This window comes from Rhinolophus sinicus, linkage group LG07 (assembly GCF_036562045.2).
Source record: "Rhinolophus sinicus isolate RSC01 linkage group LG07, ASM3656204v1, whole genome shotgun sequence".
Classification (NCBI taxonomy): Eukaryota; Metazoa; Chordata; class Mammalia; order Chiroptera; family Rhinolophidae; genus Rhinolophus; species Rhinolophus sinicus.
In genome coordinates, this window is record NC_133757.1 from 20,139,255 (window position 1) to 20,166,176 (window position 26,922).

Genomic DNA, 26,922 nt, shown 5'->3' on the forward strand with positions numbered 1-26,922 from the left:
TGATTTTTAAGCAAGGTGCCCAGCAGCAGCCGCAGAACTACACGGAACAGCAATCACTTGCTTAAAAGCCATTTCCATTTTTAAACAATGAGAGGTACCCATCTCCCTCCACCTGCTCTGTCCTCACCTCCGCAGCCTTGGCGATGGAAATCTGGGCCAATGTCAGCTAATAAAGGGGATCGATAACCATCCAGCTATTTTCACAGCAGCCCTCATATTAATGAGACGCTGCTGTGGATGAAGTTCTGTAAAAGGAGCCGCGCGGATGGTACTCCACCGCAATAAATGACCATGGGGTGGCTGATCGTTAATGGAGTGTTCTGGGGTTGTGACCAATTCCAGGCTTCATTTGTCTTCACCTGCACCTGCACTGCCCAGGGGAAGCAAGCTATTTGTTTTCCTGAGAACATTAAAAATATAGAAAATATGCACACATACACAGGGAAAACAGGCCCTCCATTGATTGGAAAGAAGGTTTGGAAAGTTCCCCAAACTTTTCCCGGGCCAATGCACAGACATCATCAGGTTACTGAGAGGCGTCATTCTCCTTCAGAAAGAGCATGATCACGAGCTTCCGTTTGCTCATCTTCTCCAGGCAGGGACGCCGCTTTCCTGCTTGGGTTTGGAATATCTGACGGGTACCCCGTGCAACCACAATGCTATACGTCCTCTAAAAGCGCATCACAGACAGGCTAGAGAAAATGAGAAACTGATCCCCATGCCCCTGAGGCTGTTTAATACGGTCCCTGCCCACCTCCTCAGCCTCTTCACTGCTCTGCAACCCGGTCTCTCAACATGGTTTTTCAGGTATTTGAATGAACCATACTCTCTCTGAAGAGAAAGCCTGTGGGTGTATTTTCTATTGGCTTCCCCATCACGTCTTTGCACGATTAACTCCTTAGTCTTCTTCTTCTTCATTTTTTGAAATCAGTTTACACATCATTTTCTTTAGGAACGTGCTCTCACTCCCCATATTTGGTTAGCGCCAACGTTCATGACACAATGGTCCTTGAGCTCCCGTACCTGTAACACCCTCTATACCTACCATCATTTGTTCAGTGTCTCTCTTCTCTACCAGAATAGAAGCTCCATGAAGGCAGGGCCTGTTTGTCTTACTCACTACTCTACCCATAAAGCTTAGGTCAGTGCTTGGCACAAAGTAAACACGTAAATGGAAGAAATAATAGTTCCATGGATAAAAAAAGAAAAAGGAACAGATGAATGAATGGACTGATACATGCATACATGAATAAATGAATGAATAAAAACAACCAAAGGGTAGAAAATTGCCCACCATCTTACCCCATCCTCCCTCTTACCTCTGTACTCAGTTAGCCTTTGACAATATGTTTCCTAGCACCAGCTTTGAGACCCAAGTCTTTGCAACATTACATTTGATATGTGTCCAACCTGAGACTCTGCTTCTGTGTAGCCTCATTAGGTGATGTCTTGTCCAATTCACACTGAGGTCCTAAGATCCATCTCCTCCCAAAAGCCATTGTTCACAGGGGATGGGGTCCTCAGAGTACATTTTATGATTCTCCAATACAGGAGTTAAAATGTCATCATTTGATATTAAAACTATAGTAAATTAGATTCCTTTCTAATTACTCATAGTGGCAGAAGGGAGTGGAAGTACAGGCAGTGCATTTATAAATTAAAATATAGCATTAAAATCTGGAGAGAAGCAAGAAAACCAGCAGACTCACCTGTGCAGCTTTATGCACATACGTATATATAGCATTTGTGCTCCCACCTCGGCCATTCTGAGCCTGTCCCTCTATTTGGCAGTAAGGCCCTTGCAAAAGCAACAGGTCCTCAGAAGAGATTCCAAAGCCAGTGCTCCTTTCACTGCCACTACTGGGGAATGACCCAAGGTTATACTGGATATTTGAGTCATAGAAAATCAAACCTCCTGCCTGTGTAACCTGCTAAGAGGAGAACACAGAACCCAGGTTCAGAAACATCAGCAAAGGCCAAACCCCGCAGTGGTAAGTCAGGCTGAATGCCAGCTGTCTCCCAGGCAGGGATCAAACCTTCCACAGACCAACAAGGCAGTGTCTCCCTGCCACTTTTTCAGGCAGGACCCAGAACGCAGGTGGTGCATACCTTTGGCAGCGAGTATTTGGGCAGCTTTATCTGAGCGAAGGCCTCTCTTCGATAGGACACATAGTAGCTGGCTCTTCCACCAGTTGTTACCTGGATCATGGGGAAAGACAAAGAGGTCAGATGGGGTCATGGATCATGGCATGAGTTGGAAGGTATTACCCTCTCCATCAATAGCCACAGTAGGTTGTGACAACCTTTGACAGAATATCTCTTGCTGGCCTTGAACCTCCAACCCCAAGGCACCCTGAGTTTCTCCCATGTCATCAAGCTTAGAGAATAAGTGTGTGATGACAACAGTCTACCCCCATGGCTGGCACCTTCTGTGAGAGCAGGGACTCTGTATTTGGTAGCTGTTCTCGGCATACGATGTCAGATAATGAAGTTCGCGAATTCATCCTAGAAAAAGCGCTACATACCTCATTGCTGAATATGACTACGGTCACCTTCAAAGTACTCCCACTATGCACTGACGCCAGTGCCTAGTCCACCCTTCAAAGCAACTTTGGAACTCTTTTTCTGGAATGGCCATCAGAGCTGTTCTCATATTACCCTCGATGTCCTAAATGTCATCAAAATATCTTCCTTTCAATATTTCCTTTACCTTCAGGTAAAGAAAGAAGTCACTGGGGACCAGATCAGGTGAGTAGGGAGGCTGTTCCAATACAGTTATTTGTTTACTGGCTAAAAACTCCCTCCTAGACAGTGCTGTGTGAGCTGGTGCATTGTGGTGATGTAAGAGCCGTGAATTGTTGGTGAAAATTTCAGGTCGTCTAACTTTTACATGCAGCCTTTTCAGTACTTCCAAATAGTAAACTTGGTTAACTATCTGTCCAGTTGGTACAAATTCATAATGAATAATCCCTGTGATATCAAAAAAGGTTAGAAACATCGCTGCAACAAGTTCTCGAAAATTGTCAGACCTCGTATGTACACATCTAACAAGTATTTTCAACCGAAAACAGAGAAGCTATTATGTGGGCTGTACCCATGATTTATTTATTGTCTTCTTTTTTTTTTTTTTAACAATTTTTAATCCATTGCAACCATGACATGATTGACAAAGAAATTTCTTTCTTGATCGGAATAATTACTATTGCTCAAAGTTCTCATTACTTTGAAATTAATTTCACTTCCGATATGAGCACAATTTTTCTCTTCATATTTATAAATTAATACATTGAGCAGATATTTATTGACTCTTTCCATGAGCAAGTTACTTAAAGGCATCAGAAGTCAGAGAAAGAACCCTGGATTTGAAAGCCAGAAATCCTGGGTTTGAGCCCCAGTGCGGCCATCTCATGAGTGGGGGTGGGGGAGTCAAGGTCTGTGACCTCACTTGGGAACAAAATGGATTCTTCACGGAACCTGGAAACCACTCTAAAAAACGAACGATCCTCTGGCCTGGGCTTAGCGACAAGTCCTGGCGACACGGCCTAGCTCTGCAGATGGCTGCTCTCGGCCCAATCAGCCTAACTCAGGGGAAATTAATATTCACAAGAGAAGATAACACAGCCTGTTCAGAGAAAATAGCAGGATGACATCGCAACCAGGCTGCTGTGCTGAGGAGGCAATTATTGGAAGCACAGGCTCGGTTCTCACCAAGGCCCAAGCACTCGTTGGAGATCGGCCAGCCCTCCCACTTTCACCCAAACCTGGCGCCCATCCACAGCAGCCGCTGTGTAGTAGGAGAGGTGAAACATCTCTATTGAAATCCACCCATCACTACTCACTCTGAGAGATGGTACCTCCCATGGCTCCCCCTGGCTCTGCACACATTGGGAGCACACAAAGCAGGCACCATAAGCTGCCAGGTAGAGCAGATGTTAGAGGCAGCGTGAAAGCAGAACCTTGGGAAAAAATGGTGCAAAGACATAGGCTGTGAACCTAGAGGAGAAACTGGTTTTCTCCCGGATGTTCACTGCTATCCTTACATCTCAATTTCTAATTAGAATCATTTTTGTCTTGTATTCCTGGACTTTTGTTTTGTTTGTTTTTTGATAAGACATCTGTTCTGAATCTATACTGTTCCTCATTGGCTTCGAGGTGGGGTGTTGACATATGAAGATCAATGAGTTGCTGACAAGTCTTTTTTTTTTTTCCATTTTAAAACAAATCTCAACTGCATGGAATCAGATTAAAATATAATCCTTGGCTCTGAATACACACTCACCATTAGTTTTTGCAGAATCTTATTTATTTATTTATTTGTTTAATTTGTTTTTATTTTCAATTCTAAAACCAACACATGTAAAAATAATTGCCAAACCAAAACCTAGAACAGTAGTTTTTAGACTTTAGCATGCATCAGAATCCCCTGGAAAGCTTGTTAAAACTCAGTCAGCTGAGTATCTGCTGACTGAGATACCCACAGAGTATCTGATTCAGTCAATCTGGGGGAGGCCCTAAGAATTGTCTTTTCTAATAAGTTTCCAGATGCTGCTGACGTTGCTGGTCTGGGGACCCCACATGGAGCAGCCCAGAACTAGCTCTTTAACAACAACTGACAGACACCTCTGTGCCTCTGTGCCCTTCACTTTTCCTGACCCCAGCCTCCCTCCAGGTGTAGCTACTCTCCTGAAACTCTGTTTACCGTGAAGATAATTTTGTTTTAATTGAGGTGAAATTCATATTACACAAAATTAAAACTTTTCAAGTGTATACTTCAGTAGCGTTTTGCATATTCACAATGTTGTGCAACCATCACCTCTTACAGAGTTCTACAAAATTTTCATCACCCTCAAAGGAGAATGTGTACCCAGCAATAAAGTTTTTAAACCCCAAAATATTTCCTTCGGTTGCCTATACGACTAAAAATCCGTTCCCTATCGGACACGCTGACCCTCACCGACCTTACCCTTAGTGAATTAGACAGGCCTCAGAGAAGACAAGTCCCATCTCTGAATGCCAGCCAGAGCTCAGCAATTAAATGAAGACCCACTCACATCCACAGGGACCCAGTCACATCCACAGGGAACAAGATGACAGCATCATTAGGCCTCTTATCAGCACCACAGAGCAAGACTGGACCCTTTAGGATTGCCAAATCACCGAGGGCTACAGGAAAACAGAGTGTTCCCCTTGATAGGGTGATGGACCCCACCTCTTGGGAACACAGCCCAGTCATGCTTGCTTCAGCCCTGCACAAGCACAGACTCTCACGTTCACAAGCTCTTACAACCTGGAAGAGCTTGCGGTTGAGCAAATCATGAAGATGGAAATTACGCTTTGGATCCAACATGGAATAGCCCAAAATATTCAGGGGCTGCATGACCGAGAGCCCAGAGGTTCTCCCAGGACCTCATATTATAGTATCTCCCAGCAGTAACAAGCTGGTTCCCGCAGCTGTGCCCTTGTCCTGGCCATGCCCCTCTCTGTACCATCAAAATCCAACTGATGCTTTAAACCTCAGTGTAAGACCCAGAGTTCACGGAATGGTTTTGCATGGCACAAATTCATTATAATTTCTCCTGCCTCTAATCTCCTGAACTTTGTTACTTCCATTTCTTCAGCACTCTTAACATTTACTCTTGTGGTATACATATTCCTAAAATTATCCCTCCATGTCTTATTAGAAGGTTGCAAGTTCCTGATTTGTAGGCAGAGCTGGTCTTGTGGCAAGAGATTAGTGGCTACATGATAATAAACATAATGATAAAACTGTCATTGATTGAGTTCATTTACCGTGTTCCAGAACTCCATGTAGCCCTTATATAAATTATCTACTTTAATCCTCATGACAACCCGACAGAGCCTATAAGATACTGAGTGACTGGCCCAAGGCAAATCTGAACACAGTAAAGTTTGGCTCTAAAGTTTCTCCACGTCCTGTGACTTAGATGAGTCCTCCAGTCATCTTGCTCATCTCACTGCAACAACAGTACAGTTCCTTGATTCCAAAATCTTTAAAATAAGTTTTTAAATCTCTGTAATTTGCATGTGTTTATATGTTTGTGTTTCTTTGTATTCCCAGAAAATCTGTCAGGGTATTTATGTTGCATTTTAATAAGATGTCTTCTTAAAAAAGAGATGAGGTAATAAAACAGTAATAATAATAACTACCATGCAGTAAAATCTTATTACATGGAAGATACTATGATAAGCAGTTTATAAACTGTACCTCATATACATACATTATGCATTATGTGTATGCATAATACCAAAAAATGTATACACATTTTAAGAAAGGAAAATTGTATTAAAATTGTAATACCCAATATATACTGATAACAGAAGATGAATACAAGTCACATTTGACTTCTGCAATTACAAGAGCTGCTCAAAGTGGGTACCATCAGCATCTAGACACTTCTGATTACAGTGAACTACTATTTGAGCAATGTTGACCAAAGTGTCCACTTGTATACATTTTTTTGGCATCCCCAGTATATATTATCCCTACTTGATACGTCAAGAAATTGAGGCTGAGAGTGACAATGACCGCCTTTCATTGTCACAGCCACTATATGACCCCAGCCTATGCTGGGCCCTTAACGAGGCATGAGCACATCCCCAAACTGTCAGGGCAGTGGGTCAATACTTATTGACTAACTGAATAACGAAATGTGATTAATTCGCTTAACCAGAGACGGCGTTTAATTTCCTCCAGTGTTCAGTGACTAAATCCTGGAGGTAGAGAAGAACTCTCTGTTCCTACCCAGCCCCTGATGGCCACAGGATCTTATTTCCAAACAGAAGCTCTAGCACTCCCCCTTGGAAGCAGGGTCATCACGAGATTGGGATGGTACCAGGTTAATGCATTTGCAGCCTCTCTGCTATTTGCGTGACTCTCTGGCAACCACACAAGGAAGGAATAAAGTTTAGTGACTATTAATCTATTTTGATGAACTTTTCTCTTCCTTACAAGCAAATTTGCTGGCATTGTAAATCCCAGAGATTATTACCACTTTCCCTTTCAGTGACACCTTTTATTTTATATTTGATGAATGTCATCCAATTATTTGCTCTGGGCCCATCCGTCATGCTAAACACAGAATTAGCTGGGTCTTTTCCTCACTAATGACTGGCTCGTTAATCTGATTTTCTGGATTTCCATTTTACAGGTTTAATTGGGCTCCTGGCCAGTGAAAATGATTCCTTTGGACAAGTGCAGTGGCCATTAAACACATCTGTCTCTTCTGACTTGTTCCCACTCTTGCCATAACAAAGTCTAACCTGGCATATCCTTTATTTTTTTTCATTTCTCCTTGCTTGTGGATAATGGCTTACCCTGGAGGAGAGAGAGAAATCTACCCTCCAAAAAAATGGAACCAAAGGGCTTTGGAGTCATATTGAGCCTGTTTCTTCCATAGACAGAAGAAAACTTGAAATGTCTCTAAAATTCACAAATAGGCAAAAATAATCAGAAGAAAAGCAGAAACTAACATTTTTAAATATGAATCATATGATGTATGCTTTACATTCATGACGTTATTTAATATCCACAATAATAATGATTACTATTCATATTATTGTTAATAACAGCATTAGAACCTTATAAGATAAAAATATTAATAACATAACATTTTTTTGAGTATTTATTATACGTCGCGTACTGTTCCTATGTGCATCCAACCTTCAAAATCTTTGAAGATGCACCACAAATAAACAGTGGAGCTGGAATTTGAACCCAGGTTTATCTGACTACAAAGCTTATGCTGGTCCCTCAGGCGATGTGAGGTGTTCAAGCCTCTCTGTGGAGGGAAATGGATCGCATGCCACTCAACTTCCAATTTCCCAAATAAGATGCCCACGAGAAAGGCAGATATTTCTATGTGAGGGTTCATATCAATTTCTCAGCCCTGAGAAATCAATGGTCTATTGTTACAGAGGAGTGAATGGTGCTGCTATCGGAATCTGTGAATAAGAGGGACCATAATGGAAATAAATTTGGCTTATACAAGAGCTGTTGCCTTCGTAGAAAATGACATTTAGAAGCTTTTCCAGCTAGAGGAACTTGCTGGGTCCACTCTAATGTGAATAATCTGTCTAAGCCAAGAGAAATGACCACCTTTGCAGACACACGTTAGTTACTTCTCACACAGCCTCTGCACCACTTCCTCCTCATTTTAAAGAAACAAAAGGGAACAGCCAAGTTGTAATGATGCACAATTAACTTTTCCAATTTCTTTGCTCATTAATTCTATTCAGATTATTTAAAATAAATCTTTACATTGTTAGGCCTTTCTCCTCCTCTCTTCCTATATAATTCCTTCAAAGATCTCATTTCTTTTTCAAGAATAAAGAAACAGGCTTCTGATTCCTGGGCCACAAGAGTCAATAAACAGCCATAGGTCTCATAGGGATATTGGCCATAAGTGTCAGGATGACCTGGGAGCTTCTTCATGGCAGGCTAGGTTGCCACTGCCCTCTAGACCTCATTTTCCAAAAGTGCTTTGCTAGGGTACCACCCTGTGTGTCTGAATCAAAAGTGTGGTACAGCCCTGGGAACAATGAGACACCCTATCAGCAAGCCATCTCCTCTGCTAAACTGTTTGATGTTGAATTTGAGTATTTGTCAAACTTGTGCTTGCTCATTTTATGTCCTGGAGACTCTGTGAAATTAATGTAATATGCAGTTTTATCTGCTTGTTTCTTGAAAGAGTGGGTCTAATATCTAACACAGCACTTGCACTGAGGCTGAACCTCCTCTGAAACAGATTTGCACATAAAATTTGTTATTAGAGCCCTAACATAACAACCAAAAACAGCTTCACCAAGAATACCGTGTTTCCCTGAAAATAAGATCTAGCCGGACCATCAGCTCTAATGCATCTTTTGGAGCAAAAATTAATATAAGACCCGGTCTTATTTTACTATAATATAAGACGAGGTATTATATAATATAAATAATGTAGTATAATATAATGTAATGTAATATAATATATAATACCAGGTCTTACATTAATATTTTCTCCAAAAGACGCGTTAGAGCTGATGGTCTGGCTAGGTCTTATTTTCTGGGAAACGGTAGATTTGGGATAAAGAGTTAACACTGAAGCCAATATTGCTCTCTTTCTTTATGGCTTCTGTGTGTGTGTGAGTGTGAGTGTGTGTGTGTGTGTGTGTGTGTGTGTGTGTGGTATTGGAGGGATAAGGTTGTACTAAAGTTGCTAGCACAGTCATTGGCCAAAAAATACTGACATCTCAAATGTCACCTTCCCCAGCACTGCCAAGAAAACTTCTTGAAGCCTTTACTATCTATTAGGAATATAAGTCAGGCAGAGAAAAGATGATGACTTAGAATAGCGTGAGACAAAGACTATGTATCTAAACCACAACATCACTAGAAGAAGAATCTGTACGCTTGACTCATTGAGTCTGATTATTTCAAATACAATAAAGGACTTGGACTTGATAAGTCTCCAATTACATATTTTCAAAGAGTCTGATTTTTGCCTTTGATTTGTAAGCATTATATATAGTGCCTTTGGTTGGGGATCCCAGACTTGTGTTTGAATCCTGCTTTTGCCACTTGCTGGTTTTGTGACCTTGAGCCAGTAATTTCACTTTCCTTATTTCTTCTTCTGGAAAATAGAGATACTAATACTACCTACTGACATGTTATCATGAGGATGAAACACAAGACAGCATGTGAAGGGTTTTAGTCCTGAACCTGGCACAGACGAAGTACTCAGTGCATGTTTTCTGTCCTTGCTGAACTAAAGGCACAAATGCCTGCATCAGTCTAACATCTTGGAGGCCTTATGATGACATGGTGACAGCTGATTCATGCAAACTGGAGGTTTCAGGAAATGTTGGAGTAGCTACGTGGACCACCTGGTCAGAACTGGCCAGGGACAGAGGACTGATACTCTTCTTGTTGTCTGTAGCAAGTATGACTTCATGGAGAAGACCACCTATGGAGACCACTAAGCCAATGTGTTTTTGCCAGCGATTTAACCATCAATGGCTGCAAGACTTATCTTCATGATCTGGCTTTTATGATTTAGAGGGAGGGAAAATGTTCTTGGGATGCTTGCCTAACCTTTCAAAATGGAAGTTCTTTGTTTTTCCTCTCCTCTTTTTCTTGAGGGGAGGAGGGTGGAAATGTGAGGAATGATGAAAAAGCAAGGATAAGTGCAGAAATAAAAAAGAACAGATATGGATTTCAATTGTTATCCTGGAGTAAAAAATTTGGGAGCATCTGGATATTCCCAGTTAATATAATAATAGATAAAAAGCGAAAACCTAGACAGTCTGCTTTGAGTGTTCTAAATTCAGGATGTCAGAGTTTCACACACACACAAAAAAACCACTACTCATGGAAATCCTAAAGAGAACATTTAAAACTTACAATCAAAACACCTTCTCACTTCCACTTTTAAAATTGGCCCTCTTCCTTGTGGACTGTGAGTTTAACATAGTTTTGTAAAAGATGGAACTGAGAAGAAGCTATAGAAGATATTATAAGAAATCTAGCTTATAAAGTCTCCCTACACTTATGTAAGCTTTTCTCTTTGACTCAAAATATCACATAGCCTATTTCCTTTATACAGGTGGAGATTATGAGGACAACTAATTGACTGAAATCTTCCCAAGCTATATATTAGCCTCTGTCTTTTCTGTAGTATCTCAGAATTTTAGAAAATCAAAACAAAGTGGAGGGAAAGGAGAAAAGAGAAAAATTGTCCAGCATCTGTAACATCTGTGATTTGAGTTTGGCTCATTCATTTATTAGACATCCTATTTTAGCATGGCAATGAATCTCTTGGAGTTTCAGTGTTATTTTTCTATAAAAATGAAATGAATAATAATTACCATTCGCTTACAGAGAAGTAAAAGAGATAATATAATGAAATGCTTTCAATTAACTAGAAAGTGTTCTACAAATATGACTAGGATGTTATAACTGACCTATGGTATGTATCCAGGAACCTAAAGATTTTAGAATTATTTTAATTGACAAATTGCAATAGACTGAATTTTGCCTCTGCTACCCCAAATTCATACATTGAAGCCTAACCCCCAATGTGCTGGTATCTGGAGGTGGGGCTTTTGGGATTCTATCATGAAGGTGGAACCCTCATGAATGGGAGCAGTGCCCTTATGAAAGATGACCCAGAAAGCTCCCTTGTTCCTCTCTCACGTGAGGACACGGCAACAAGACAGTTGTCCATGGACCAGGAAGTGGGCCCTTATCAGACACCAAATCTATCAGTGCCTTAATCTTGAACTTATAAGCCTTCAGAACTATGAGAAATGAATTTCTGTTTTTATAAGCCACCCGTTTATGGTCTTCTTTTATAGCAGCCATCAAACAGAAATCCAGCTGGCGATCCAAATATGCCCACTCTATTGATTGTGTGGGGCACTGAAATTTGCCAGTGAGGCTATCGCTCTCCACAGATTGAAAGGCTGAGGCAATAAGGAATATGGCAAAAGAAGGAGGGGACGGATGGGCAAAGGTATCGAACAGAAGTGCTTAAGCCATATGGGATAAATGACAGGTGCACACAGCTGCTGAGAGGGTGATTACGTTTATTGATACATTCAAGATATTTTAAACATCTTAAAAGGCCAAAGCAAAGAAAATCAGTAACTTTCTAGAGAAGCAAGAATGCTTGTTTGGGACATGGGATTTCCAGATGGCCTTGGAAATACGGGCGGGCTGAAAGATATAACAGCAAACCTTCACCAACATGGGATTTGCATGCCTCATGAGTGAATTTTGGGACAGCAGTGCATGGATTTAAACCATCTGTCAAGCTGTTTCTCAGAAAACACTGCCACCTCTCCAAGAGAGCCATGAATATTTGTGAAATGCCAACTGCTACTTCTCAGAGCTTCCCCGTTGCACTGTCACGCCTTTCCTGTCCTCCACCTGCAGAAGCATCATACTAGAGTCAAGCTCTGTGCTCACCGCCCTCTATGCACTGTCTGCTCTCCTGCACAATGACCGTGTAGAGGAGATGCTATCAGCAAAGCAGCCTGATTTACTGATAAGTTAATTCACACGCAAAAGTCACTCAGCTTCAAAGGGGCAGAGCCAATTTTGAACTTGGGTCTTTAAATCCTGACAATATCCACTACACTCTGCAACCGTGAATGAGCCTAAAGTATCTACTGCAGAGCCTTTTCAGAGAATGGCCAGTTCAGGACCAATTACCTGGAGGGATTCATCAAACCCAGATCATTAGAAGGTTCCAGCATCAATGAATTTCCCAGTGGCTTCTGTCAAAAACTGCCTCCTTAATGAAGATTCTCCCCAACCCCAGTTTCCCATTTGGAATTCGTCTTGTCTTTCTCTGATTTGCACAGCTTTCTGATTGCAGACCTCTTGTTACAGTTACCCACTGCTTTCTTGAATTATTGGAAAGTGGGTACTGCTTAGGTCTCTTGTACTGTCTTCGATAGTAGATAATGTTTCTTGTTTCTATTTAGCCCTGTCTTAATATCTGGCACCCATGTCATAACAACTAATATTTGTAGACTACTCTATGGTATTAATTTTCATTACTGGACTGAAATTCACTTGGTCGGAGCACAACCCTGCAAGTAAGGTATAATTACATCCCCATTTTAGAATTAAGGGGCTGAGGCCCAGACAGGCCATGTTAGGTCACCTCTTTTACTAAAAGGTGAAGTTCAAAGCAAACCTCAGAACTTCCGAGTTGAAATGCTAAGCTCTTTCCACATTGCTAGGCTGCTTCAGTCTGTGTTCACTAAGTCAAGATCAGAAAAACACAAAGTGGAGATAATTGCATGGATTTTTACAAGTGGGTCATGATTTTACATCAACTACTCCTTTGAGTGGTTGGCAACAGCACAACATGGAAAACCAAGGATGATAAGAGAGTGTGCTTTTCTGTGGGAAACGGGGAAGCAGATTACAAGATGTTCTTTCCCACCCATTGCTGAATTCACAAATTAATTAAAGGGCTGGCCAAATTCACATCATTCCTGGAACACTAATCATGTTTAGACATCCCATTATGGATACGGGCCCAGCTCTATTCTGTGTTACATTTACCAATCTATTGGCAAGTACCTATTCCGGTCTTTGTGCCCAGGCTGTGTCCAGGCTGTGACCTCACAGAGTTCATTCCTTTGTAAAAACAAGCCTAACACATAAGAAGTACATGTGACAATATAAGATCAGTGATAATGTTACGGTGCCTTGAGCAGGGTAAAAGCTAGGTGCTATAAAACAGAGAAATTCCCTCCCCAGAACCACAATACTTTACTCATCTTATTTGCATGCTCCTTCTAGAATTACAATAAAATCAATGCTGGGCACGGTAGAGTCCGCACTCATCCTATCTCCATTTTCCAGATGATACGACTAAGATATGGAGGTGGCAGAGTGACACCGCTAGCACAGGGCTGAGCTGGACTTTACACTCATGTTTGTCTACCTCCAGACATGGAGACATAACCACTCTCCTATACCCCCCTCCAGAGTGTGACATACAAAAGCACATGCACGTGGGTGAGAACGCACACCCTGTAATATGTAGTGTACAAACCAGAGTTATTTATATTCCCACGGACTTAGGAAAAGATGAGGTCCTCAATATTGAAGGACATTCTGTTTGCTAAAGGTGATGATGGCTTTGAGGTTGGAAGAGTAGAGAAACCAGGGCTTGGCTGCACTGTTCTAAATAACACAGGGAGAGATGGAGAGAAAAGGTGGGGATGGTGTGAAGCTGGGTCTTGAAAGAAGGGAAAGGTCACCAGCAAAGCTACAGGGGTCGCAGGAAGGATGTTCAAGAGGGTGGATCTCTGTTTGTAGGTTCCAGAAAAGGTACTTTGGAGTAAAGAAAAGAAATAGTGGGTGTGTACAGGTTTTACTCAGGGCTTTTGCTGTGCAGTGTCTAACATGAACACGGTGATTTATTTTTGTTTGACATTTTCTATAAAAAGTCTACACTACACTGCTCAATTATCTTATTATAATTGTATTTATTTTGTTTATTTTTGCAGAAGTGGTTCATATCAGGGATCTAGTTCTGCTTCAAAAAAACGCCCAAAAGATGCAGCTGGGTTAGCAAGAATTTTATCTTTCCCCTCCTTTTGGGTTACTTATTTAGTTACTTGTGAAAATTAACGAAGAGCTCCGAAATAGAAACCTAGGAATGGATTCCAAAACTCCCTTCCCCTATTGACTAGTATGGGTCTTTGGGAAAAGCATTTAACTCTCCTTCCAGACCTCAGTTTCACAGGCACACTCAGAATGTGAGGCCCAACATGTGCCTGACACAAAGTAGGGACTCAAAAGTGTCATATCCCCCATGTTCTCATCCCTTTACTTCCTGGCTTCCTCAGCAGGAAGGTCTTCTTTGACTCCTATATCCGCATATTTTATGCTGCCAGTTTCTTCTGCAGTCATTCAACGATTCCACAAACATGGTTTAATTATCTACTTTGTGTTAAAGCTTTCCATCCCTACTTACTGCCCCTTACACATGACTTGACCCAATTTGCCTCAGGCAAATAAGAAAGTGTACATTGTGACTCTCATGTAAAGAACAGAACAAGTGCAGTGGTTGAGAAAGAAGGCTCTGGTGTTAGATTGCATAGGTCAAATCTCTGCTCCACTCTATACTGTGTGGCCTTAGGACAATGACTTACCCTCTCTGTGCCTTTTCTGTGAAATGGAGGTAAGAGTAGGACGTACCTCCTAGGATTTCATAAAGATTAAGTGCATGAATAATAAGCCTAGCTCATACTAACTACTCGGTAAGGCGTGGCCATTACTATCATACGCAATTGATTCTCCAAGAATTGCATATTATTCAATAAGAAAATTAGTCAGGAGGTCAAAAATCATAGATGAAGGCTAAGGACACATCTTAAACAAGAAAGTGCTGAGAACGACATACAGAAAAGTTATGTGCAATCTACTTCACAAAGACTCATCTCAGGTATTTCACAGGGAGTAAGGAAGCCAACACTTCTACGCCTTCCTCCCACACAGAACACACAGAGCACCCAGAAGCAATTGCATAGAACAGTAAAGTAATAAACATAGTCGCATTAAGAGCACTTTGATCATTTCTCCATACTGCCATCTGGAAACCATGGCCACCGGAGGCAGGCAGGCAAACTGCAGGCGTTTATTCTGGAGAATCTGACAGCAGGCCTTGGGGATGGCGGACTCTCCATTCTAACTACGTTCGGTGGAATTACCACTGTGCATTATTACAAGGTGTGCAGACCTTCCAAAAACATTTTTCAGAGAAGAAAGTATAAGCCATCGTGCCTGGCCTCGAGAAGTTACAAGGCTAGAGGGAGAGGCTGGAAGTGGCTAATTGCATACCCCCATCACACACAAGCTGGCTTAGAAGAAAACAAGGAAGAGGAGATGATGGAGATTAAAGAATCAGACAATTTTAAAGCCCAAGAAGCACAGAATGGAAAACACCCAATCAATTTCTTTCTTTTTCCTTTTATGCAACAGATGTTTCGCTTGCAGTTTCAAATCTAATAGTAATTGGTATAGTAAAGATGAAGTAGTAAGAGGAAGAAAAAGAGAGAGCTAAAAGGAAGGGAGGGAGGGAGTCAGCCTGGCAAACAAGAAGCTAATCCCCTGGGCCTCTCTTCTTCCTGACTGTGTTGTGCTAGATTCTGCCCACTGGGGACAGGCCATGTGCCTGCCACCTAGCCTGCCGTGTGGTTCTCCTCAGGTCTGCCATACAGCCGTCCCTCCCTGCAGGCATTCCTCACCAGGACGGCAGAGGTAATCAGGCCCATCCTTTACACATCTTCATTCTATTAGTTTCATAATCAGCTTCTAATGTTCTGTTCGATAGATGTGGGGCCGACCAGACCAAGGGCTTGAACAGCTGCTCCGGCCACAGAGCTATTCTCTGTGCCATTGATCACACAGACAAAAATCAATCCTGGCTAAGGAGAAAGAAGTTAAAAATAAATTGCCGTGATTAATTTCTGTTCAGACCTTCTGACTCCCAGTTTAGGAAGGGGGAAGGGAGCGTATGCGTGCATCTGCCTGTCGTGAAATCACTTTCTAAGTCCCAGAAGGATGTTTTACACACACACACACACACACACACACACACACATTTCTCTTACTTTGTGCTTTTATGTTATTTTAGTTGTGTCTCCTAATAACTATCAGAGATAAGAATCTTCTAAATCATAAGCTTGCATGAGAAGTGTATTGGGTCTGCCTTGTTCATCACAAAATCTCCAGAGTGTGGCCCCATGCTTTCTAGACAGTAGTAACTCCAGAAATATTTACTGAAGGACTGACAGAATAAGTGAATGAATAAATGAATGCCCTCCCTGCCATTACTGTTTATTACAATTACATTTATTTCTTCATAAATTTATCACAGTATGCAATCATTTTTCTTATTTATGGCTTTGCTTATGTATTCTCTCTCTCTCTCTCTCTCTCTCTCTCTCTCTCTGTTTCTCTCCCTCCCTTCCTCCCTCCCTCCTATAAACCCTCCTATCCAGGAACTCTTTCTTATTCGCATATCAATTTCTTATATGCTGCATGATCTCCAGGGGTTATAACTTATTTATTTTTTTGCTTTTTAATTTTGATTTATTGCATTATCTCCATATTGTGCCCTCAGTAGATGTATGTGGAATGAAGGAAGGAAAGAATAATTCAGCAACTCTCTTGACAAATTAACTACATCCCAAAGATACTATTATTATTATTATTATTATTATTATTATTATTTTGACAATGGAGAAACAAGTTGGGAAATACTTCTGAATAATAGTCCCCTCCCTGTGTCTGAGTAAATGGAGTGTCCTGTAAAGTGATCAGACTTTTGAACTTCTGGAGTCATATAGACCACTGCCTTCCCAATTGGATTCTATGGAGTTCTAGAGCTCTACAGCGATGACTTGGGGGTGTCCACAACAGGGTGAAGTCTTCTTCACCTGGGAGAGTGGAGATGCTGCTGATACAGCCACTAATCCTTCTAAAACTAGATCCACTCCACCTGCATCCGTTTTATATATTGGAATTCCTTGAACAAGGTTGTCTGAAAAGTAGTTTGCACTGCTAAGGACAGCAACAACGCAAGGCTCATAATCTCTTCTTTAATGTAATTCTTTCATTTTGTGATAAGGAAACTGAGCTCCAGGGAGGGAAGATGATGGTCCAAGGTCACAGTGTGAGTTAATGGTGAGACCAGACTTAAATCAAGGGATGCTGCCCTCCCCACACCTGCCTACCCCATCCTGGGCACACTGTCTGCTGCCACTGAAGGGGCTCTCTTCCTTAAGCACTGCCTTCTCCAGGAAAGTGTGCCTGATCATAGCATGCCTCAGAGATCTCCCTCACTCTGAGAAGGAGCCTAGCGCTTCTGTGAGTGCTTTTGAGCTTTGCTCACAGAGAGTGTCAGGCCATCAAGTCCTACTTTGACTGAACACAAAATGAGGATACTTTGTCAATTTTATTTACCCTTTCATTTAGAACAGTAATGGAGCATCTTAAGTGCTCAGTAAACAGTTGCTAAATGAATGAATGAATGAATCAATCAATACCACTGTCTCAGAATTTATCACAGCCCTAGGTACATACTAGGTGCTCAATTAAACCAAGTTGATTGGTTAGTTAATGGCTCTGCCACTATTAAACTCCAAGAAGACCTTATTCTGGATGACCATGATGGCCTTCAGAACCAGAGTCTTAAAAGCTGCTTGCAGAAATCCAAAATGTTTGTTTATTCCATCAGCTAGCGATGAAGTCAAAGGTAAAGTGATTAAAATTTTTAAAAGCTGAAACTCTGAAATAAACAGATATATGCCCTAGTTAGAATGGTAATGGGGAGAGAACTGGACTTAATAGTCTACTTCTCAGTCAGCAGCCCAACTGCCTTCATTATCTGCACTGTTGTTTTTACAATATAATTATCTGTAATAGGAGAAGGCCCCAGAAAATGGATCCTCCTGGGAGCTGGCCTTAGCAGAGTGAGTGCTGGGGATTTGCTGGGACTTGGAAGGGCAAGACAATGGAGAAACCTTGCTGTGTCACAATTCAACAGCTCCTCTGTCCCCTGGAAAGGGACTCGAGCAGCTGTGCCCAAAACGCACCATGGAGATTGGATACTGCACGGCAAGAGGATCAAGACAGGTGGGAAAGGCTGGAGAAGAGTGGAGCCGGGGGTGTGACGATGATGAACCAGGCTGCCACTCTTCCCTGTGGCACCCCATTAAAGAGCGTTTGAATAATCCTCCAAGTATATCTGAGGGACAGCTCTCAGAGGTGCAGGCGTGATTACATTGTACCGAATCCCATTAAGCTCTTCTTTGGTTAATGATGCAGAGAGTTTCTGATCTGAAACAAAATTGAAACAGATCCAGACAAATAGGCCACTAAGTAAGGAACGGAGTGAGGTTTTCCTGCCCTCGTACCTACCAAGACAGAGACAACATTTGCCTATATCTCTTTTACAATCATCTGGAAAAGTTTCTGGAAACACCAGTCATTTGGTGCTAATGTGAAGATCCTCAGACTGGGAAAATGAAAAAGAAATAAATCATTGTCCTCTTTTGTCATCCTTTATGAACCCAGTCAGCCCTGACGTCATATCCTGACCCTACCATTTATGGAACTATATGACTAAGCGTGATTCTCTAAACTTCTCTGACATTCCGTTTCCTCCATTGAAAAACAATGGTAATAGTTACCACACTGAGATCCTGTGACAATGAAAGTAGAGTTTAAAAAAGTAAAATGCACCCATGCCAGACATAAACCGGGCACAAGAGAAATGTGAGCTTCTTCTCCAATGAGGACAACAATCATTTCAGTTTGCTGACTGTGGGTGGAAATTGGTGGTGTGGCTAGGTGGAAAGAACATTCTGAAGAATGGCTGCTTTGCAAATAGGGAATTGCAGATTTCCAAATAGTGGAAGAAACTGAGAGTTGTACAACTGATCTCACTTCTTTGAGCTGAATGTACAAATGCTTGCAGTCCCCTGGACAACAAAACCTGCCTTCCAGACCAGAACTCACAGGCTACATCTAAGCAGATGAAGCTTGTGGATAATTAAAGACAACGAACATCACTCTTCCTGTAAAACCCAGTGCATAGCCTACATGCCACCACTCTTCTTCCCATGCCTATGGAGACACCATTAATTAACAATAGTGGTCTCTCCTACGGAGCCACAAGAGCACCGCCTTCTGTGCAGCTATGATAACCAATCACTCAGAGGTAATACACAAAATGAAAACAACTTGACACCCCTGAACCAGACATATGCCATCCATGTACACTAGAAAGCAAGTGCTTACATTATAACATGGAGGAAATTACAGAACAAGTCTCTGAGCTTAAGGAAAAACATACCTTGTTGTTTTGGCCAAGGGAGAAACATGGAACCTCAGCACACCTTTTGGGAAGGAAGTCTTAATCATTTATTAGGGGCATGCAGAGAAAAGCTCTGAATGGAATGAAGAGATTGCCATGCCTACAGGATGGGTGGGCATCCTGTAAATAAGGAGCCCCTCCCTGGAGCCATAGTCTCAGCAGGAGACCCTGGACTCATCAGCATCTGGGTAATGATTATGCTGTGCTGTAAGAAAGGATGGGCTGGGATTCCTCAGAGAGAGGGCAGCAAGTGAACAGAGAAAAGGAACCTAGGAAGGACTCTGAGAAAAACCCATATTTAAAAGGTAGGCAGAGGAAGAGGCAGCAGCACAGGAGAAGGAGATCCAGGGAGGCAGGAGGGGAAGCTGGACCACACATTATCAAAGAAGTAAAGGGCAGAGAGCACTCGAGAAAGAAGCAGCAGTCAAGAGATTCAAATGTTGCAGACAGGTCAACTAAGTTAATTATGCAGAGACGTTCATCGGGATATAATTCTAAGATATCTTCGATGAACTTGGCAACGGTAATTTGAGTGGCGTGGCAGAGGGAGAAGTCAGTCTTGAGTGGGTTAAAGAGAGAAGGAAATGAGAAAATGGATAATGAATAGGGACAGCTCTCAAGAAATGTGGCTGTGAATGAGAGTTGGAACCTTTATAGAGAGGAGTGTGGCGGCGGTCAAAGAAAGTTGGGTTGTTGCTTTAATTTAAGGACAGTAGATATTTAAAAATACTTAAAAAAAAAAACAAAACCCAAAACCTTAAAATAGAGATGAATAATCTAAAGACATAGGGAAAAGAAGGCTAATCAATAAAGCCAGGACCCTGAGAGGTTAGAAGGGATAGGTTTGGGTATTCGGACTGAGGAATTTTACAAGGGAACGAAGTGGGTTCTTTGTACTTTTCATGCATAATTAATTCTATAAAGTTGGATGCATAGTAGGGACTCAATAAATTTGAGTCTTTCAAAGTTGTCTTGAGTTGTGTTCTCCCCCCCCCCCCCCATAGTAGAGCCTGAGACAAGGACTTTTATGCAGCGAGTTTTTTTTGGAGGGGTGGGGTGGGGATATTTCTTTGTTTGTTTTTGAGAAATGATCCCAGGGAACATGACTGGCACAACTAGGGTGTAGGAATCAAAGAGGAAGAGAAAACCATCCCCGGGCTTATCACTAAACTGGTTATTACTAGGAGAAGCTGGTTCTCAATCCCACTGGGGACCCTATGAGAGAATGAGGCTCAGAATTGTCCTTCTGACACAGGAAGAGAGGAGTACTTCCCATTGACTCTTGATTCCTACTGGTCAAATTGTCCCACAGGGACACTTTGCACTTCAAGATTTGCATCTGCACCAGAATGGCTAAGGGGTCTCTTGTGAGCATCCCACTTGGGGAGAAAGGAGCCCCCAAACAAAAAGCAAGAGGCTCATAGTGTAACTGAGGCAAGGTGAGATCAGACCACCTCTGTGCACAGCTAGTTTCTGAGCAAACATGAGCCAGAAGGATGTGAGATGGGACACATAACACATTCAACACAAAGGTCAACTAAACCTCACTGCTTCACAATCAGATCACTAACTTGCCTTTCTTTATTCAAGGAAGTATTTCAAATGCTAACAGCAACTTTTACCTCAAGTTACTAAAATCATTACGTCTAGAGGAGACATATCCCAGCTACATGCTATGTAAAGAACTTTCATTAGTGGGGGCTATTATAAACACTTTTAAGAGTCTTAAACAGCTTCAAGAATATTCACCTGAAGATGTCTTTATTGGATTTCTTTTGAAGATTGTCTCTGCAACTCTTTCATTTTCGTTTAAACTCCTGTGTTGTAAATGTGTCCCTAATGATGAAATTGCTATTTATTTAACATTTCAAATCTCTCCCATTAAGACCAAATTAACATCATTTAAAATATTGCCAAATAGATTTTCTTTGAATAATTACACTCCACTAATTCCTGCCTCGGGGCTTTTTTCTTTTAGAAAGACAATTTATTAGGGATACAGTAGTCATGCCATAGAGGCTTTCCTACCTCCTGCATTGGTGCATAAAGCAGGATCTTAAACAAAGTATCAAAACCCAGGTGAGCTAGGTTACCAAGATGTTACAAAAAGGTTTTCAAGAATCTTGAAAGATAATTAAACCCCGGAATATCTACAGTTACCTATGTATTACTAGAAGTTGGTTTCTTTGATAACCAGCACTATGAATGGTATGTGGGAAGATTTTATCACGCACATATGTCAGTACATGAATTGAGTCTATGAATAATTTAAAAAATGAATTTGGGGAAAAGATTTAGTCATCTTTTTTATGTGTGTGATAGGCTGATACAAACCCTTAAAAGAGAATGTGCATACACAAAATAGTGAAGCGGATATTTGCATGTGGATTAGTCTTATTCTTGCTTTTTACAGGACTGTGTAGTTTCCAAAGCATTTCAAAGCCATTATTACCTCCCTTGATCCTCACCAGACGCTTCCCGTTTAGGCAGGGCAAGTAGCATGAGTCCGTCCTACAGAGACGAGGAAATTAGTGCTCTGAGAATCCAAGGGCCTTTCCAGTGTTTCCTGGCTCGTACACAGCAGATTCCTGATTACAACCCAGGTCTCTAAGTTCAAGGTTCTTTTGCCCACATCAGACCACTAGCTACTTGAATTATAAACCGCTTGAGAGCAGGGACAATGTGTTCTCCCTCTGCCATGTTCCATTGCACCTGGCACACTTGTAGGGGCTCACCAAATATCTGCTCATTGGTTACTGCTACTCATTAATTGCTAATACTCCTAGAACCCCTCCCAATCCTTTAAAGCAGTGCTATTTTTCTATGTGTGTACCCAGAACTCTTAAAAACTAATAGCATCTTGTATCCAAACTATCGACTGGATTGGCTGTGGTGCTGGAATTATTCTAGAAGCACTCTTAACGTGTGCCATTGCTGCATACTCAGAATGCCTTGCTGTAGAATGGGGCTTCTCTTTTGACTGTATCTACACAACATTACCAGGAGACGAGAGTGACATTAGGTAGCAGATGGATTTACACCCTGTCACTGGTCTAGTTGTGCAGGTGGGGAAGGATTTGGCAGAGTGGGAATCGCCTTCCCTCCTCCTATTTTCTGCTTTCTCCACCCATCTAGAGGACTTTATTTGTTCTTTATTATCAATCTGCTTTTTCCCCTTGTATTTCAGATATTTGAAGATACATCAGTGTCATACTTTTTTTTTTTTTTAACAAACAATTGCATGCACAATGAAATTTATTCAATGAGTGAATGAATCCTTATCACATTGAAGGCCACTTCCCGTGCCATGAAGGGAGGGTGGGGCTGGGCTTCTCGCAGCTGAGTAATGCCACACACACCTCTTACCTACGATGGCTTACTAAGGCTCTGTTCTTGTGTCTTGATCCCACTCCCTAATAGCCAGGGTCTGAGGCCCATCACTGAGGGGATTTTAACGCTACCACTGCTGAGCTAACTATTCTTCAGAATAATCACTAGAAAAGCTACTCCATAGGAGAAAAGACAGGATTTCCAACCAGTTTGGCTCAAAACACAGTAAAAGACTTATCTCTCTCTCCGCCTGCCCCTACAGAGGAAAGTCTATTTCTCCTTTATCCGTGTGGAACGGAGACATTTCAGGCAGACTCTTTCCCATTAAGACAAGGGCTCTTCTGGGAAGGATTAGCTCCTTTTGATTTCACTAGGAAATCGCAGGCCGTGGGCCCCCTGCACAGAAAAGGCACTGACAGATTGACAAATGTCACAGCTTTCTGTACATCTCCAGCTCAGCTTCCCCAACAGCAGGAGAGCAAACACTAGGAACCCTCGAGCAAAACCATCCAGATGATTTCCTTCACTTCTTTGTCAATGGAAAAATAAAAGGTGAGGCAGAACCTTTGGCGTCTCTCTAAGTTATAGCAGCTGCATGAGCAGTATATGGCCTTTCCACCACACGGAAGATACAGGTCAGAAATAATAACATCACGTCTAGAAAAAGGAAATGAGGACTAGGCACAGGAGCTTTCCTTTAGAGGGCAAATGGGAGAGGGTGATTTTTTTTTCACACAAAATGAGTGTCATGGGAAGTTCATTAAGAAGAGTTTACCTAGGGTTTGGGTTATTTAAACTGCACTCTCAGGTTTGGGTTATTTAAACTGCACTCTCAAATGCAGATACATTTGTGTATAATGACTCATTAATGGGTAATTGATTATGCCTCAAATACCTATGTCACATTTATTAATATGTAGGGAAAGGATATGGGCCTGGATATCACCTGAATTCCTACTGGTTCAGTGACCCGCACACAAAAAAAGGCTGACCCTTGACCCATGGAGCCAGCATTGCTACACAAAATCAATGGTTTTCAAACATTTCTTATCAGCAGATTCCTTTTAACAAATTAAAAAGTATTAAGAGCGCTGATAAACAGAGCAAACAAAAATAGAGTTGATCAATTTCAGGAGGGGCTAAGAGTCCTAGATTCCCATCCTGCCAGACACCCTCCTGAGACAAGTTCCCTAAGACTCCACATAAAAATGACCAAGAAACACATTTGGCGCGTAAAGGTAGGGAAAGAGTGAAGGGGACACACTGACTGGTCTCCTTTTCTGTGATTTTTTTTTTCTCCCCTCAGAGTTGTATGTCTGTGGTGGCACAAAAACAAAATATATTAATACTTTAAAAAGTTAGAAAATTGAAGTGGGTAAGTCCCGTAACTTATGAAAAACCAAACCCACCAAAACCATGCATGCCCACCCCACTATTATTTAGCTGCTCAAATTGTAGGCATAGAAGAAAATAAAGTGCCTCTACAAGGCTCTTCTTTAAAAGCCAAACAATGGAGGGGCAGCAAGCATCTTTCAGTGGGATTTATAATTCTCAGTATCAGTTCTGCCTTATTGGTACTCCCTGGAGATGCTACCCAGGAAGGCTGGGCTGGCCCTACGCCTTGCTGAACTATAGCTGCTTCTGCCAAGATCATTCCTTAGATTTCTGGCAGGGTAGGTAAAACATGTCTCACCCTGATGCCTGGATACCTTGTTTAGATACAAATCTGTGGTTTAAACCCTGGAGGATAAGCTACTGTTGGTCTGAGAGTTATCTGCTCTGACAAACGCCTTCGAGGCAGCTTTATCCCAACAAACAGGATGAGGAATTCTAGTCCTTTCCCTGCTTCAGAGGTAGATAATAATCATGGCAGTGAAAATCTTACCTTCTCCATAAAGCCTTTCCTGATCCCCATTTCAATTTTAAAACTCATACCCACCAAAAAACAAACAAAAAGAAACCAAAAACCAAAACACAAAACCAAAAAAACCCCACATATTAAAAACCTATATTGATTTCAGAATTTATTTGAGATGGCTCCAATACTTTTTAAGAAACAATAAAACAAACAAACAAAAGATTTTTAAAAAGCAGCAAAGTAATCAAAAATGACCAATGGTAGCAGAGAAAGAAAGAATAATACCCTAAAGTTTAATGCAAGAAAGCAGCTAAAATTGACACAAACATTAGTTCTGAGCTTTGTAGCAACTATAAAGAGGGAAACTCAAAATTACCCACATTTAATTAAAAGAACTAGCAAAGGTTCACTCCTCCAGAACAGTTTTCTAATTTATTTGCCTGCCACTTCACTCCCTCCTAAAAGTACAATTGACCTTAGACAAAGAGGTCCTGGAGGGGCATTCTGGACTGTCACTTCCCTAACTTTACCCATGCCGTCCCCTTTACCCAGAATGCCCTTCCTCCTTCACCTGGGGAACTGGTGCTCACAGTCTCTCTTCCAGGAAGCTTGTACTGACCCCCCTCCCAGGGCAAGATGAAGAGCCCTCCCCGTGGCTCCAACAGCAACAGGTGCTTCCCGCTAATACAGCCCTCAGCACACTACGTTATAATTGTTTAGTTGTCTGTGTGCCCCACTGGGCTGAATACATTTTAATTTATTTAAATGAATGAATATAAAAAGCACACGAAATAACATAATGGATAATTTCTGGACAGCAGTTTTGTAAAAATGCAGACACATTCTCCATATGGTGATTTCTTATGCAGTAAGCAACTGCCAATTACCCTAAGCCGTCTTATATTATTAGCTGGAGAAACAAGGTCCCCTTGCTTTAAAAAGATAACTAACTACACTCCCTGAGAATAAAGACGGTGTCTTATCTTCTCAGTTCAGTTCAGTTCAACACACATTTATTGAGTATCTGTCATTACGCTAAGTGCCGGAGAAACCGTGATGAATGAGACGTAGTCTTGTTCCTCTTAAAGTTTACAGACCTGGCCGTGGAGACATAATGCACACAGATAAATAGTCAGCAAAGGAGCCTGGTCCGATCCTGACTGAGGAGCTCAGGAAAGATTTCCTAGAGGAGGCATTGCCTAAGCTGAATCTTAAAGGATGAGTTTGTCTGGTAAAGGGACATTCCAAACAAGAAAAGAAAAAAAAAGGCCTATTAGACAAAAGGGACGTGGTGTGTGCATGGAAACTAAAGAAGGTTTATTTTTATTGACAGGTTAAAATATAACAAGGAAGGTATATGGGGACAATGGCAGGTAAGGAACTCACAGGCTGATGGAGCAGGTGGGATTTGTAGGCAATGCTAAGGAAATTGGATTTTAACCTATAGGTAATGAGCAGCCACTGAAGTCAGGAACATTGATTTTTATTTTAAATAAACTGTTGTGAATGGTGTTGTGAATGGATTGGAGGGCGGAGTGCTCATCTGGAAGCAGGGCAATCAGTTAGCAAGCTATTGCAACATTTCAGAAAAATGCATGATAAGGGTTTATAAATGGTTTTAAATAGCCAAGTAATAATGGTGCTTCCCCCTTTTCCTCTCATAAATCACCCTGGAGCAACTAGAAAAACAAGAAAGAAAAATGCAAACTCTATACTTAATGAAAATATAACCCTGAAACCCAATATATATGAAACGGAAGCCAAATGCAGTGAAGAACAAACAGGGTATAAACAGTCATTAGGGCAAAAATGCCTACAGTTACAAATCTTACATCCTAAGAGAGAAAATTAGAATTCTCCGAAGATGGCAGTTCCAAAGGAGCAAAACTAACAATCTACTATTTGGAACCAAGGGAATGTGGCAGTGGGAGCATTCCAGGAACTGAGTGGTGACAAGAAGCTGGAGAGGCATGGCAGGAGAGAAGACACTCAGGTGGGTCTACCTTATGAGAAGAATCCACTTATGAGACCTTATGAGACAAACCATCTTGAGTTATATCGAATCTCACTGAGACCCAAGGACGATTGCTAAGCTGAAGCAGAGCTCTGCTCTATCACCAAGATACATCTCCCTCCTCAAACAGTTCATCCAGGAAGAGCTCATGACATTAAAAAATAAAATGGTTAATAACATAGCAATAAAAGAAAACAGCCCGAGAATGAGAAAACAGTACAGCAAAATAAAAGAGGACAACGAACAGGAGAAACAAAGAGCAGACGTACAATAAAAAATGCTTCCATGGGGCAAATGAAAATCGTGACCAT

General features: G+C 41.5%; 1 protein-coding gene across 1 annotated transcript in view; it reads right to left on the reverse strand.

Annotated features, from left to right (window-relative positions):
* Positions 1-26,922, reverse strand: part of SORCS3 (sortilin related VPS10 domain containing receptor 3) — a 538,724-nt gene that overhangs the window by 107,603 nt on the left and 404,199 nt on the right. Inside the window, exon 8 of the mRNA XM_019725085.2 lies at positions 2,110-2,199. Coding sequence (XP_019580644.2) covers positions 2,110-2,199 — 90 coding nt within the window. The remainder of the gene's footprint in view (positions 1-2,109; positions 2,200-26,922) is intronic.